Here is a 13,927-nt window from a genome sequence, read left to right on the forward strand (position 1 = left end):
GGGACGCGCTCTAGCTTAACTGTAGCCTAGAACTCTGTGAGTAACAACTGTGTAAAGATATGTTCAAAAATGATTATCTTCTGAACAATTGAACTGTACTGTTTCTGAATTGTTACTGTTAACTGAATGAATGTATGTCCTCTATTCTGAACTGTATTGTGGCATCCATAGCAACTACTGTTTACTGTTACTGCTACTGTTACAGAGATCTCTGTCGGTTCCCATGTTGGAACCACTACTGTTTACTGATATGATGGCCATCATTTACTGTTCGGTCTTTTAAGACCTACTGTTTACTGTACTGCTATGCTAACGGATGTACCACATATGACTGTTATGACTGAATGACTGATATACTGAATCAACTGACTGTTTTCAATACTGAAAGGACATTCATTCTTAACCTCTTTACGCATTATGTTATTCATTGGGCTTTAGCTCACTGTTTATATATATATATGTAGGTGTTCAAGTACCAGGCCGGAGCTAGGAGCGTGGGTTAGACCCCCCCTTTTTTTGTCAAGCCAACTACTGTGCCTCACTGCGAGGTTCCGAGCTTGCCAAGCCATGGCTTAGGGGTGTTTTAATTTCCCCATCTGTCTCTGTATCTATTTTGTATAACTGTATAGACTGAATGTTTTTGTACTGTACTGTTTAATTGGGATTAGGTCCCTATTCTGATCGACTGTAAATGTTGTACATACTGTTCTGTACTGTGTATATATGTATGTATGAAAAATCTTTTGCATATAGACTCACAGCTCATTGGATATTGTTTATTTACTGTAATGGCTTCTGTCATGCCCCTGTACTCTGTTTTACTGTTCTACTGTTAAGCAGGCCTTCGGTAATATCGGATTACTGGCCGGTTACGGTACTAAACCTATAGGGGCGGGTTTGGGTCGTGACACTAACAACACTCTAATTTGTGCTTCTTATACTTCATTCCCCCCCCTCTCATAAGGGATGTGTACTCCCTCCCCCCCTCCCCCTCCCCTCTCATAAGGGATGTGTGAGAGATTAAAAGTAGTTTGTGAACATAATTGTTCTTGAAAATTGATGAAAGTTAGAAATTTGTTGGGCCAATATTACTCTTATCTTGGATTAGCATTCCTGAATAATGGAGGAAATTTATTTCTAGATATTGTATTTTATATTTTCCTTTCGAAACCCTTGAATTTGTTTGGAATTATATAATAAAACAACTTTAGGTTAATCATCCACTTTCATTTATTTCTTTTTTCTTAAGAACCTCCACCCTAGATGAAGTATGCTTTAATTATTAAATCAATTGTTTATTTGTAATGTTTTGCTCACTCTGGTTGTTAAGATTTAATATGATATTTTGTATATTCACTAAAAAGTCTCAAGGTCTTAAGTGATCCTTTCCAATGTTAGATACACCCTTTTATTTCTCATATAGTATTCATGTCTATTAGATATGAGAAGAATATGGGTGTTGGATATATGTCCAACACCTGTATCCAATTTAAACACTTGTATCCTCTAATTTTTATATGATGCTTGAAGAGGAAGAAGTTCACATTTGCTAGTACATTTTTTTTTTTTTTTTTTGGGCCTATTCTCATATGGTTGAGAGACAGAAATCCTATATATATATATATATATTATATATATCTTACTTAATTTCAAATATATTTCTAAATAATTTACTCATATCATCTAATAAATTTATATAATATGAATATAGATATAGATGTGTATGTTACGTGTCCCCATAACTTTTGAATATATATCTCAATATCTTAAAATTTAAGATTTAAAAAGTCTCGTACTTGTCTAGGCATCAACAACCCATACTCATACTCAGTCATGTAACGTAGATGCTGTTATTATAAATAGATCTTATAGCTTATACACTACAAGAAAAAACACTTTTGGCGACCACCTATTTTTTTTGGTCGCAAATAGTCCACTTTCTGCGACTAAAATTTAACTTTTGGCGACCAAAAAAAAAAGTTGGTCGCGGAAAGTATACTATTGGCGACCAAAGGCTTTTTTGGTCGCGGAAGATCACCTTTTGGCGACCAAAAAAAAAGTTGGTCACGGAAAGTATACCCTTTGGCGACCAAAAAAAAAATTTGGTCGCGGAAAGTATGCTATTGGCGACCAAAGGCTTTTTTGGTCGCGGAAGATCACCTTTTGGTGACCAAAAAAAAAAGTTGGTCGCGAAAAGTCTACTATTGGCGACCAGAGGCTCTTTTTGTCGCGGAAGATTACCCTTTGGCGACCAAAAAAAAAAAGTTGGTCGCGGAAAGTTATGGCGGGATAAATTTAAAAAAAAAATGATACTACAGTAATTACATGCTATTTTTCTATTTAGGCATTAAAAGTTTTATAAAATAATATATAACCCAATTTTTATGGGTTATATATTTTTTTTGCCAAATATGAACAAGAAGTATGTTATTGGCAGAGTGGTAGAGTGGATTGGGTGCATGGTGACTCCTTGGTCAGGAGTTCAACTCCTCCTAGGGAGCACAAAAAAATTATTTTTTTTGGGTCATGGCACTGACTTTTGGCGACCAACTTATCTTTGGTCGCTAAAAGTTTACTTTTGGCTAATATGAATTGGACTTTCCGCGACCAAAAAAGTTGGTCGCCAATGGTCACTTTTAGCGACCAAAGGCTTTTTTGGTCGCAGAAAACTATCTGTGACGAGACTTTAGCGACCAACTCGCGACCAACATATTTTGGTCGCGAAAAGGTTTTAGCGACCAAATATGGTACTTTTCGCGACCAAAATGTTAGTCACGGAAAGTGTTTTTTCTTGTAGTGATATATGATAGCATATTAGTTGGAAAGCAAACAGAAGAGTGAATTTTTGGTTCCACTTGAGGTGTACTATCATTAATTAGGCATTAAAATATTAGTTTTAATATTCACAATTCACAAGTGAAATAGTAAAAGCTCAAGAATAAATAACCCTATACAATGAATTCTAATTTTGTTAATTTCAAAAACTATGTATGGATCTTGAATTTGTATAGGGATTTTAAAGAGAAAGAGAAAAAGTATGTGACATGTAACGATATGTTATTCATATTTCACCCAACATTTCCCTTTTCTTTTCCAAATTCCTACCTAAATTCATGATCAAAACACAACTTAAGAGAAACTTTCACACTTTAGAAAGAAGGAACTTTTGATCTTTCAAAGTTTATAATTGAATGGAAGAAATTTTTTTGTAAAATGTACTTCAGATATATTAATTTGATACTTCTTTTAATTGCAAAGTTAGTAGTATAGTACACAAAATTTAAATTTTTGGAAAAATCATGGTTTGATAGTTTTAAAATACTTATTTCTCAATTGTCTGGAGCTTGTTTTCCTTTTTGGATACTTGGACATTAAAATGTGGCTTACGCACTTAATGGAAGAAAAAGAGAGAAAAACAAAAGTATTAATATAAACAACATACCTTGTCAATTAGGTGTGGTATGTCAGTTAGGTGTGGTATGGTTTGATTGAGGTCGCTTATCCATAGATAGTCTATTCCTTCTTTGATTGGGTACCACTTGTACATTCCCTCCGTCACATATACACGTTGCAACTTTGGGGTGCATATGAGTCCAGGAGAGAAGGTCTTCAATTTAGGGCATTTAAGGATAGTGATGTGTTCTACCAAAGGCAATTCCCAATCATGAGTAACGTGGCAAAAACTCTTGAGCTCTGGTAGATCTTTGAGTTCCAAATACTCCAATTTAGGCAATGGAGTTCTGTTTATCCTTCCTCCTTCTTCTACCTCCTTTGCAACTACTTCTTCCATCATCGAGCATCTAATTATGACTAGCCTTTTTAGATGCACAAGATGTCTGGCCATAAAAGGAGAGAACATATTTCTCAAACTGCCACAATCTGAGACATCCAGGCTAAATAGTTTGTTGAACGAGCCGGTCTGAAGTTGATTGCACCATATTTCGTTCATGTTCTGAAATCTATCCAGTTTCAATTCCTCCAAGCTAGGGAATGCAACCTGCAAACCAAACAATTGCATTAACAACCATACTATAAAAGTAATATAAAATGTTTTAAAAGGAGATTTACTGCTCTAGTGTCATTAGAGCATTCAACTTCATTGAAGAGACTTTGTCCTGGGTTCTGGATGTGTTCAAATGATGTCGCCACAGTAGTAGTCACTTTGGGGAAGATACTCACAAGGTTTTGCAGATCATAAAGTTGCAGAATTTTCAATCGAGTTAACTTAATATTATCGACCAAAATTTCACCCTGGCTATCCTCCTCCCTAACAATTGCTGATATCATTTTACATCCCCTTATTTCCAATTCTTGGAGTTGTAGGATACATTGCGTCATGGACTGTGTGAATAGAAATCTCAAGTTGTCACAACCATCAATATCTAGAATACTTAATTGTGGAATGTGCATCAATCCAATGGGATCTCACTCTGAAATATGGTTCAATTGGGGTATAATTTGAGAGATTTCAATAATGAGAATATCTTTGAGTCGTGTTCCATACAGTCAGCCACTTCCAATTCAAACACTTTCTCTAGCAAACTACAATCCTCAATAGATAGTTTTTCAAGATTTTGCAGCCTCGTAAGCAATTGTGCTTGAAAAACTTTGGGCAATTTGCCGCAGTGTCGGATATATACATAGCTAAGTTTGGACAAGGACATCGATGAAGGTGGACAGTGTCCCATCCCTTCCAGATTGTCAAGATGCTCAAGTTCTAGCACCTTCAAAGTGGGGAATACAACTTAAAAAGAATTCATTCTTTTAGTTGTAGTATAATGATAGTAGGAATGGTTATAAGATATATACCTCTCTGTACTTTGTATGTGTTACCTAGAACATTTTTTAACCTTGAATTTCAAATTATTGGAATAAGATATGGTTGCCTATTTCATTTTGTTACTTGAACCAAAAAAAAAAAAAAAAAAAAATCATGCAAATCATTGTAAAAGGTAAGTAGCTTTGGTTTCACTAGCATTCTACTTCTTCATTTTACCTTCTCATTGAATAGAGTTCGCATGACATTTTGGAGGCGTTCCGTTGATGTAGCCGAAGTAGCAATCACTTTGGGGAAGAAACTCTCAAGGTTCGGTAGATCATAAAGTTGCAAAATTTTCAATTGAGTGAACTCAATTTTATCCACCGAGCTTTTGCCCTGCCCTTTCTCATCTGCAACAATCCTTGACATCATTTCACATCTCCTTATGTCCAATTCTTGGAGTTGTAACATACACTTCATCGTGGAATGTGGGAATAGATATCTCAATTTATTACAGTCATGAACACGTAGGATACTTAATTGTGAAATGTGCTTAAATCCAATGGGATCTCTCTTTGAAAAGGAACCCACTGAGATTGGAATGTGTTCTAGCCCTTCCAGATTGTCAAGATCGTTGAGTTCTAGTCGCTCCAAGCTAGGTAGTGAAACCTGAAACTAAAACTTTTGTCAGTGGTAGTTATAACATTTGTAGGAATGGTTATGGATATCACTCATCTCTGTCTCTCCTCTTGTAGTCTGCATATATGACCCATAATTTTTGCAACCAAAACGTTTAAATGAATGAAATAAGAAATGATTTCCTTTTCTTTCATTTGGTAATTGAGAAGAAAAAAAAAATAAATAAATAAAAATACTAATCCTTGACAATGAAAAGAGAAAGAAGAGAAACAAATGATTGTGTCGTTCAACTAAAGAAACTAACTATAGAATAAGCTACGTTTAATAGTAAAATTTCCATCCATGACCAAATGACAAAACATTTCTAAAGATCTTAGCTCATTTCTAAACATAGTGAGTGGCAGGGACAGATTTAGGATTTGAGTTTTGGAGGGGGGAAACACATGTAACTTTTCATCGAAAAAATTATTATAAAATTTTACATTTTGATTTATGCCAGCACAATAAATAAATAATATTACTATTAATGGGGCATTCTTTGTTAACTTAATTGAGAATAAAAATATAGTTAGAAATATTTCTTGTTTGCATTAATTTAACAAAATCTTAACTGTTACTTTGGCCCTGTTTGGTAGAGCTGTGGGAAAGTGCTTATAGCTTATGCCTAAACAGCTTATAGCTTATAACTTTCAGCTTAAGCTGATTTCCAGCTTATTCTTAAAGCATCTCCTGCCCCACTCAAAGAATAAGCTGTTTTCTGACTTCCACAAAGCTATAAGTTATAAGCTATAAGCTAAACCAAACACATCAAAATAGCTTAAATTAAGCTGAAAGCTGAAATAAGCTGAAATTAAGCTGTACCAAACAGGGCCTTTGTCTCCATCTAGTAAAATTAACTATTTGAAAATGTTGTGTTAGGTTTTTGTATTTGACAATCTTGTTTGACAAAACTCCTTTCAGTTGTAATTTTATTCAATCTTTTATTTCAGTGGGGCTATGAGTATTTAGATGCGAATCCAACTTGAATTGTGCCTATACAGAGGAGTTTGTGATCTTAATCCTTTCGTGTTTGTCACTTCACTGATTAAGTACGGGGATCGAGCTGAACTTCTGGGAAGAAAGTTTCACCGCTTGAGCAGTGAAAGTTGCGCTCGAGCGATCAGCCTATATGTTTCGCACCACCTTTAGTCATACTGCTCAAGCAGTGAAATGTGCGCTCAAGCGGTCTGCGCGATTCAGTTTACTATAAAGTGCACAATTTGTTGTTCTAGGATTTGAGCTGCCCAGATTTTCAGAGAGGAAGAAAAAACAAAGTGTTTTATATTGGAGGCTATTTTATATAAGTTTCCTTGATGTATAGAAAGTGATTGATCAACGAATTTCATATTGTCGATCATCAAGGGTGGTTATTATTGTTTCGTTTACAAAAGAGAATTATTCTTCAGAGGATTTTAGGGAACTTGAGCTTGAAGCTTTTGTGGATTCTGGAGTGGCTCATTGTCAACATCAACGTTGTGGATTCAACATTAGACAAGACAATTCCAAGGTAAAGACAGTAGTGGAAGAGGCACATTGGGGTCGGTTCAATTTGGGCTTGGATTCACTAGGTAATTGAGAGTACACTTATGTAATTCATTTTTGTCTTCTTAGTGGATTGTTTTGTGGTTCTAGCCCGTGATTTTTTTTTATCACAATTGGAGACTCCGATTGTAATTTTTCCACGTTAAATCGTTGTGTCAATTTGTCTTTGATTATTTGATTAGGATTATAATTCGTTATTTAAAATTGAAACATAATTACAAATCAATATCTTGGGGGACTTTTAGAATTTTTCATGTTGTAATCACCACTTTATATAATATATATATATAAATATCTATGTTAAACTCGACATCAAAACCTTAATTAATATCTTTCTCAATAAATATGATCAAGTAACTTGCTACAAAATTATCTTCCATCTTGTTACGTAGTTTAGTTTTGAAAAGAAATTATAATTGAAAATGTATATTTTTATGAGTAATGATAATCCATTTCAATAAGTGGTATTAAATTTTATTAACTTATTTTAAGAATGTCATACTGAAATAGATAATATTTTTATTTTCAGACAATATTCTTATTTCTAGATAATAAACAAACAAAAATGAATGCATAAGCAAACTATGTTACACAGACTCTTCAAAATAAATCAAATACCCGTGTTGGACACCCAACACTTAGACAAGGGTATGAGATATGTGTCGGATACTTTTCAACGGACACTTCTTATATAATTATATATAATACAATTATTAAATGTACATATTATTGTATAATTGCTATAAATGTCTTTTCGACACTATAAGTTACATATAATACCATTTGATCTCACATATACGACTAAAACATAAAAGAAAAATATGACACTTTTTTAGCGAGTACGCGTACCCTTAAATTTATGGTTTGATGAGTCCAACCTTTAGATACATACCCACACCCGACACCCGCATCCGAGTCCATGTAACATAGAAAGCAAATTAAAGTGTGATTTATAAAAGAACAAAAAAAAAATGGCATATGAACAAAAAATAAGAATAGTAACAAATAATACAGATAACAAATAGAATAGATCAATATTTGATAAAACTCAATTTAAAAATTATTTTTAAAATTTTGCAATGTAAATAATTTGGAGGGTACAAACTATTGAATTTTGTAAATGCGAAGAACTCCAATTTATAATAATCTTACTAATTATTAGTACAATATATAATTTTTAAGGGCATTTACGTGCAAGTGTTAATAGGTGGACTTATTGTCCATTAAGTCTTGTGCGTTCTTTATCAAACACTATTAAAAAAAAGTCACTGATTGTTAATTTTCAACGACAGTTTAAAAATTTTGTAACAAAAAAAGTAGCTAAGTTTCAACTTTTAGCAACAGTTTGAAAAAATTGTCACAAAAAAAAATCAATAATTATAAGTTTTAGCGATAATTTATAAAATTCATGAAAAAAAAAAGTCACTAATTGTCAAATTTTAGCAACATGCAAAAATCGTTACAAAAAATTATTTTTAACAACAATTTTATTAAGATTTATTTCAATAGAGTTTGATGAGAATTAATTCCAACTATTAAGATGTATTGATAATTTACTTTACTTTTAAAAAAAAATTGGAGTGCCACCACCACAACTCGCACCCCTAGATCCATCCTTGGTGAGTGGTCAGTACTTCTAAGAAACGGTTACTTATTCTTCGATGACTTTTGTGTAGAACATTCAGTCATGCTTTCTTCTACTTGGCTACTTTTATCACACATGAGAGAAGAAAAAGATGTTTCGGTAATTTGAGGAACAATTATTGTAAACTACGTTATTCTAGTGTTCTTTTATATATATAAAAACATTATTTTAATAATTTCAATAATATTATGATGATACTATTTTTTTAGGCAAATTTCACTTTATTTTTAAGTTTACTCTAAGGGCTAGTTATTTTTTTTATTATTTGAAAGCAAACACATAATTGCTTGTGATTTGTAGAATAAATATTTTTTTAGACAAACCTCACTTTACTCATTGGTTTACTCTATGTCTGGTTTACCCTTGTCATTTATAAATAAGCACAAAACTCTTTATATTTTGTGAACTAAATTTTTTTTTTAGGTAAACTTTACTTTACTCTTGTGGTTTATTCCATGTGTGGTTTACCTACTGTCATTCATTTGGAACTAATCTTTATGATTTGTGATATAAAGTGTACTGTTAAATATGAAAGACATTATTAACAAGTGTAAAATACATTCCAAGACGTAAAAGGTAAACCACAAATAGAGTAAAACACAAGAAATATTAAAATGAATTTTGCCTTCTAAAACACTTACGAAATACCTGTGGTTTGGACAATGGCGTTACTTATGTACAAGTGTATTTTAGTCTTTTAGTTTACACTTTGGCCCACAAATCACAAAAGATTAGCTCCCAATGACAAAAGGTATGTTTCAAAACAACATTGGTAAGATTTTTTTTTTTTTTTTCTTTTGAATTTTTTCTTGAATATTTATAATGTAAAAACTGATTCCTTATCGATATAATAAAACATAAATATATAATGTAAGAAATGAATAGTTAATATTTTTATGCAAAAATATATATATATATATATATATACATTTATAAATATTTATTGGGAAAATTACATTTTATCCCCCTCCTCTATTGTTCTTAGAACTAAAAGTTTTAACACTTAACTATTTTTTTTTTTCAATTTGGACCTTCATGACGAAAATATTTTTTCAACTATATCTACCACTCCATATCACTCTATCCCCACAATTAAAAAAATTGTTTAATTTTTAAGTTAAAATACAATATTTTATTTTATTGTTAATTTTTTTCATACTTTAGTAAAAAAAATTTAATTTTTAGATGCACCTAAAAAGTAAATATTTGTGAAATATTTTTTAAAAATTCACTAAAGATGGAAAAAAAAAAAACTGGTATATTTTTGTATTTTTTGTCTTTAGTTATTTTTTTTTTAGAATTTTTCAAAAATATTTACTTTTTAGAAGCATCCAAAATAGATGTACCTAAAAATAAAAATAAAAAATTTAACTAAAACTGAAAAAAGTTCATTAAAAACAAAAAAAAAAATATGAAAAAAAAAATCAAAAATAGTTTTTAAAAACTAAACCAAACAGACTGATTATATCATTTTAGGCATTCCATTTGAGATGTCATGTATAAGTCATATGTCAAATTTTGATGTATTTAAGATACATATCCTTAACAAAATATTTACATTGATATAAATTTATAATTCGAAGTGATAAATATATTATTTTTTAGTTGAGGGGGTCAAGTGAGATTGAAATGTAATTTATCCTATTGATGAGAGGGTATTTTCTTTATAAAAGTCTAAATTGAAAAAAATTAGTAGACGAGAAGAGTTAGGCGTTACAAATTTTAATTGAGTTGATATGGATAAAATGTAAATTTTTTGGGGGTCAATTGATAGGAGAGTAACTATAAATATGATAAATATTTATATCATCAATCAGACTATTAAAATGTAATTTATCCATATTTGTTTGTATTTTTTTTAATTGTCGTGTGAGCATGACTTTAACATGTCACATATCCATGTCTATGGTTCTAAATATACCAAATTAATTATTTGAAAAAGAAAAACAAAAATCACACATGAAGTTTATCTCATATTTAGTAATGTTAACCAGAGTTTTCCTATAGAAATTTAGATCTTTTTATTGTATAATCACATTTTATGACACAGTATTAACTCTTTTTTTCTTCTCCCTAGATTTCAATTTTCACATTTTTTTTTTTTAATTTATTTACAGCAAATCTTATTAGAATGAAGAAACTATGAAAGTGGAACAATCAAAGTTTTGCAAAGAATAACTGAGATGCTTCCATGGATTCAGAACCCTGTCTTCATAATAATAATAGAATGACTACTTTTTCTTATAGAAAAAATTAAGAAAGAGAGAGAAGACCTTAAGCAAAGAAAGACGTGTGGACATACCTTGTGGGGGAAAAGAGATAGGAAGGTAGCATTGTGGTTTTCCATTGACTCTGAATACGGATTACTGCTATTGAGGAAGAGCCACTTGAGTTGTGGTAGTTTCCCCAGATACAATTTCTTCAATTGAGGGAACTCAATCTCGTCAGTCCCTCTGCAAAAACCAACGAACATTGGTAGGCTCCACAAAGTCATGGATTCTAACGCTGGAAACACCATCTTGTTTGTTGCATCATCGTCTCCTTTTTCCTTCCAGATAACTTCTTCCAATCTATCACAATTCATGATTTGAAGATGTTTTAGTTTTCCAGAAGTGCCGGTTGGAAGTAGGCAGTGACATATCTTTCTTAAATTGGGTAGATCAACGAGCTCTAATTTCTCCACGATAGGAAAAATAGGAGGAATAGCATTAGGTGTATGCGGGACCCATTCCATTGTATTGACAAGATATTCTGGTGTAGCACAATCATAAATACTTAGTTCCTTCAAGTGTTGGAGTCCTTCAACTCCCTCTCGAAACAACTCTTGCACTGCATCCTCCGCACCCTCCCCTGTTAACTGTACAACTGCACTACTCCTTAACAACGAATTGATCCCACCACATTCTAACGGGGTAGTACACGTGTCATGAAGTCTGAGAATAAAAAGCCTTCGGAACCTAGTTATGTATTCTTCAGAAAAAAAAGAGCTGGCATCATAACCTATGATAATTGAGTATTTTGTCAATTTGCTAAACAATGGGATTCTTGGCAAAAACACGACGTCTTCTATAGTAATCTCTAAAGTATTCAAATTGGACAAGGATTCAAACTCTCTTAAGCTCGCATTTTCTCCTCCTTCCTTGCCTTCTCGTTCCCAAATGATTTTGCAGCCAGTCATGTACAACTCTTGTAATTGAACTAGGGCTGATATGACACCAGGTGCTATTCTTTTAAGTTCATGACAACCTGTCAGATCTAACAACTTTAAATTAACTAGTCCTCCTATTTCTTCAGGTAACTCCTCAATGTAGGATCGACGAAAGGTGAGGATTTCCAGATTCAATAGCTTTCCAATTACAGATATATTATCGAAATTCTGACTGTGATCAAGATGCAATGTCAACAGGTTTCTCAAGAATTGTAGTGATGACGGTAGTAACGAGATGTTTATCGGGATTCTCAGGTCCAAAACTTTGAGTTCCCCCATGCCCTCAAAAAAATTGCTTGGTATTTTTAGCAAACTATTCTGGCATCGAATTAGTAAAAACTCAAGTTTTGAGCATCTCAATCCTCCTGGAAACTCTTTAATTTCACTTGATATCACCGAAATGGAAGTGTTAAGCTCATATGTCGGCTTCTTTGGCCACTCTCTCGATTTGGCACCATGGATTATCATAAAACCATGCTTATCTTTAGCCGCAATTGATATGGCGACATCGCGCACTACATCGTGCATTTTTATTAGCAACTCTCGATGACCATCCAACAATAAATAACAACATCTAAGTTGATCAACTAAGACATTCACTCGATCTCTTACTTCATCCACTTTGTCGATGCCTTCAAACCACCGCAATCCAATTCCGTATCTAACCAAATCCTCAATAGGAATTTCATAGTCTTCTGGAAACAAGCAACAGAGCAGAAACAGCTTCTTGGCTCTCTCATCTTGTAGAAAATTGTAACTAAAATATAGAGCTTGATACACTTTTGCAGGCACTTCTGACGACAAACTTTCTAAACAAGGGGTTCTTAGTTGTTGAAGCGCATTATTCCAATGATGTTGGTTGTGTTCATTTGTAAGAGCCCTTCCGATAGTTATGAGGGCAAGTGGTAAACCTCCACATTCATTTACAATCTGTTGTGCTAGTGGTAGCAGATCAAGGTCGTCTGCACAATTGCCTACCTTCTCTCTAAAGAGATGCCATGGTTCTTCACCCACTAGGACTTCAAGTTGGATATACCTTTTATTTTGTATTCCTTTCCACATATTTCGATTTCGTGTAGTGAAAAGGATCTTACAACTCTTGTTGCTGCCTCCTTCCAAAGGAAATCCCAACTTCTCTAGATCAAATTCTTCCCAGATGTCATCCAATGTGACAAGAATTTTCTTATTGTCTAGCAGAAGTCTCTTGCGTAGGAGACATGCTCTTGCTATCGGGCTCTCCCTGTCATCAAGTTTGAGACCCAACATGTCTGCAATGCACCCTTGAACCTTAGTTAGGTCTGGCTCTTGGCCGACAACTGCCATTGGAAATTCATTGAAGAGATTTTTGGTTCTTTTTGCAACTTCTTCTGCCATTGTTGTCTTGCCCATTCCGCCCATCCCACATATCCCAATCAAGTGGATCCCATCATCTTTCAAAGCCTCAATGATCTCGTTCATGACCAGAATTCGAGAATCAAACCCCTGGAATTCTGTTGTTGTAGGTATAGGTTCTATGCTTGGTGGTGGTGGATTGTAGGACGACTGAGTGTAGTTGCTACCCTCACCACGGAGAAGAGCAAGTTCTTGAGTCTTCTTCACTAGGGATGGCAATGGATAACCTACCATGTGGGTATCCATGGAGACCCAACCCAAATACATGGGTTTTCCCCTCTTTTTCTTATCCATTGGGTAGGGTAGGTGATATTCTTTAAATATCCATAGGGGATGGGTTGGGGATGGGTACCCACTAATTTCCCCATATGTTTTTTTTTTTTTTTTTTTTTTTTTTTTTTTTTTTTTTTTTTTTTTTTTTTTAAGATTCACAACTAAAACTAAATATACATTCAATCTTTTTTCTTTTTTTTATTTATTTATTTTTTCAGGTTCACAACCATTTTTTTTTTTTTAAGATCCACAACCAAAGCTAAATATACCTCCAATCTTTTTTTATTTTATTTTTAAGGTTCACAACCATTTTTTTTTTATTTTTAAGATTCACAACAAAAGCTAAATATACATTTAGTTTTTTTCCTTTTTTTAATTTTTTTTAAGGTTCACAACCATTTTTTTTTTTTTAAAGATTCACAACCAAAGC

General features: G+C 32.9%; 1 protein-coding gene across 2 annotated transcripts in view; it reads right to left on the reverse strand.

The window, feature by feature from the left end:
- LOC145804499 (putative disease resistance protein At4g27220) overlaps positions 1 to 13,649 on the reverse strand; it is a 31,886-nt gene extending 18,237 nt beyond the window's left edge. For both annotated transcript variants that reach the window (XM_082898582.1, XM_082898581.1), the window contains exons 1-3: positions 10,927 to 13,649; positions 4,997 to 5,428; positions 3,443 to 3,997 (exon numbers count right to left, since the gene is read on the reverse strand). In XM_082898582.1, the coding sequence (XP_082754708.1) occupies positions 3,443 to 3,997; positions 4,997 to 5,428; positions 10,927 to 13,518 (3,579 nt within the window). In that variant the 5' untranslated portion in view covers positions 13,519 to 13,649. The remainder of the gene's footprint in view (positions 1 to 3,442; positions 3,998 to 4,996; positions 5,429 to 10,926) is intronic.
- Between the last annotated feature and the right edge of the window lie 278 nt (positions 13,650 to 13,927).

Source organism: Camellia sinensis, chromosome 12 (genome assembly GCF_055761805.1).
Source record: "Camellia sinensis isolate YWXY chromosome 12, ASM5576180v1, whole genome shotgun sequence".
NCBI lineage: Eukaryota > Viridiplantae > Streptophyta > Magnoliopsida > Ericales > Theaceae > Camellia > Camellia sinensis.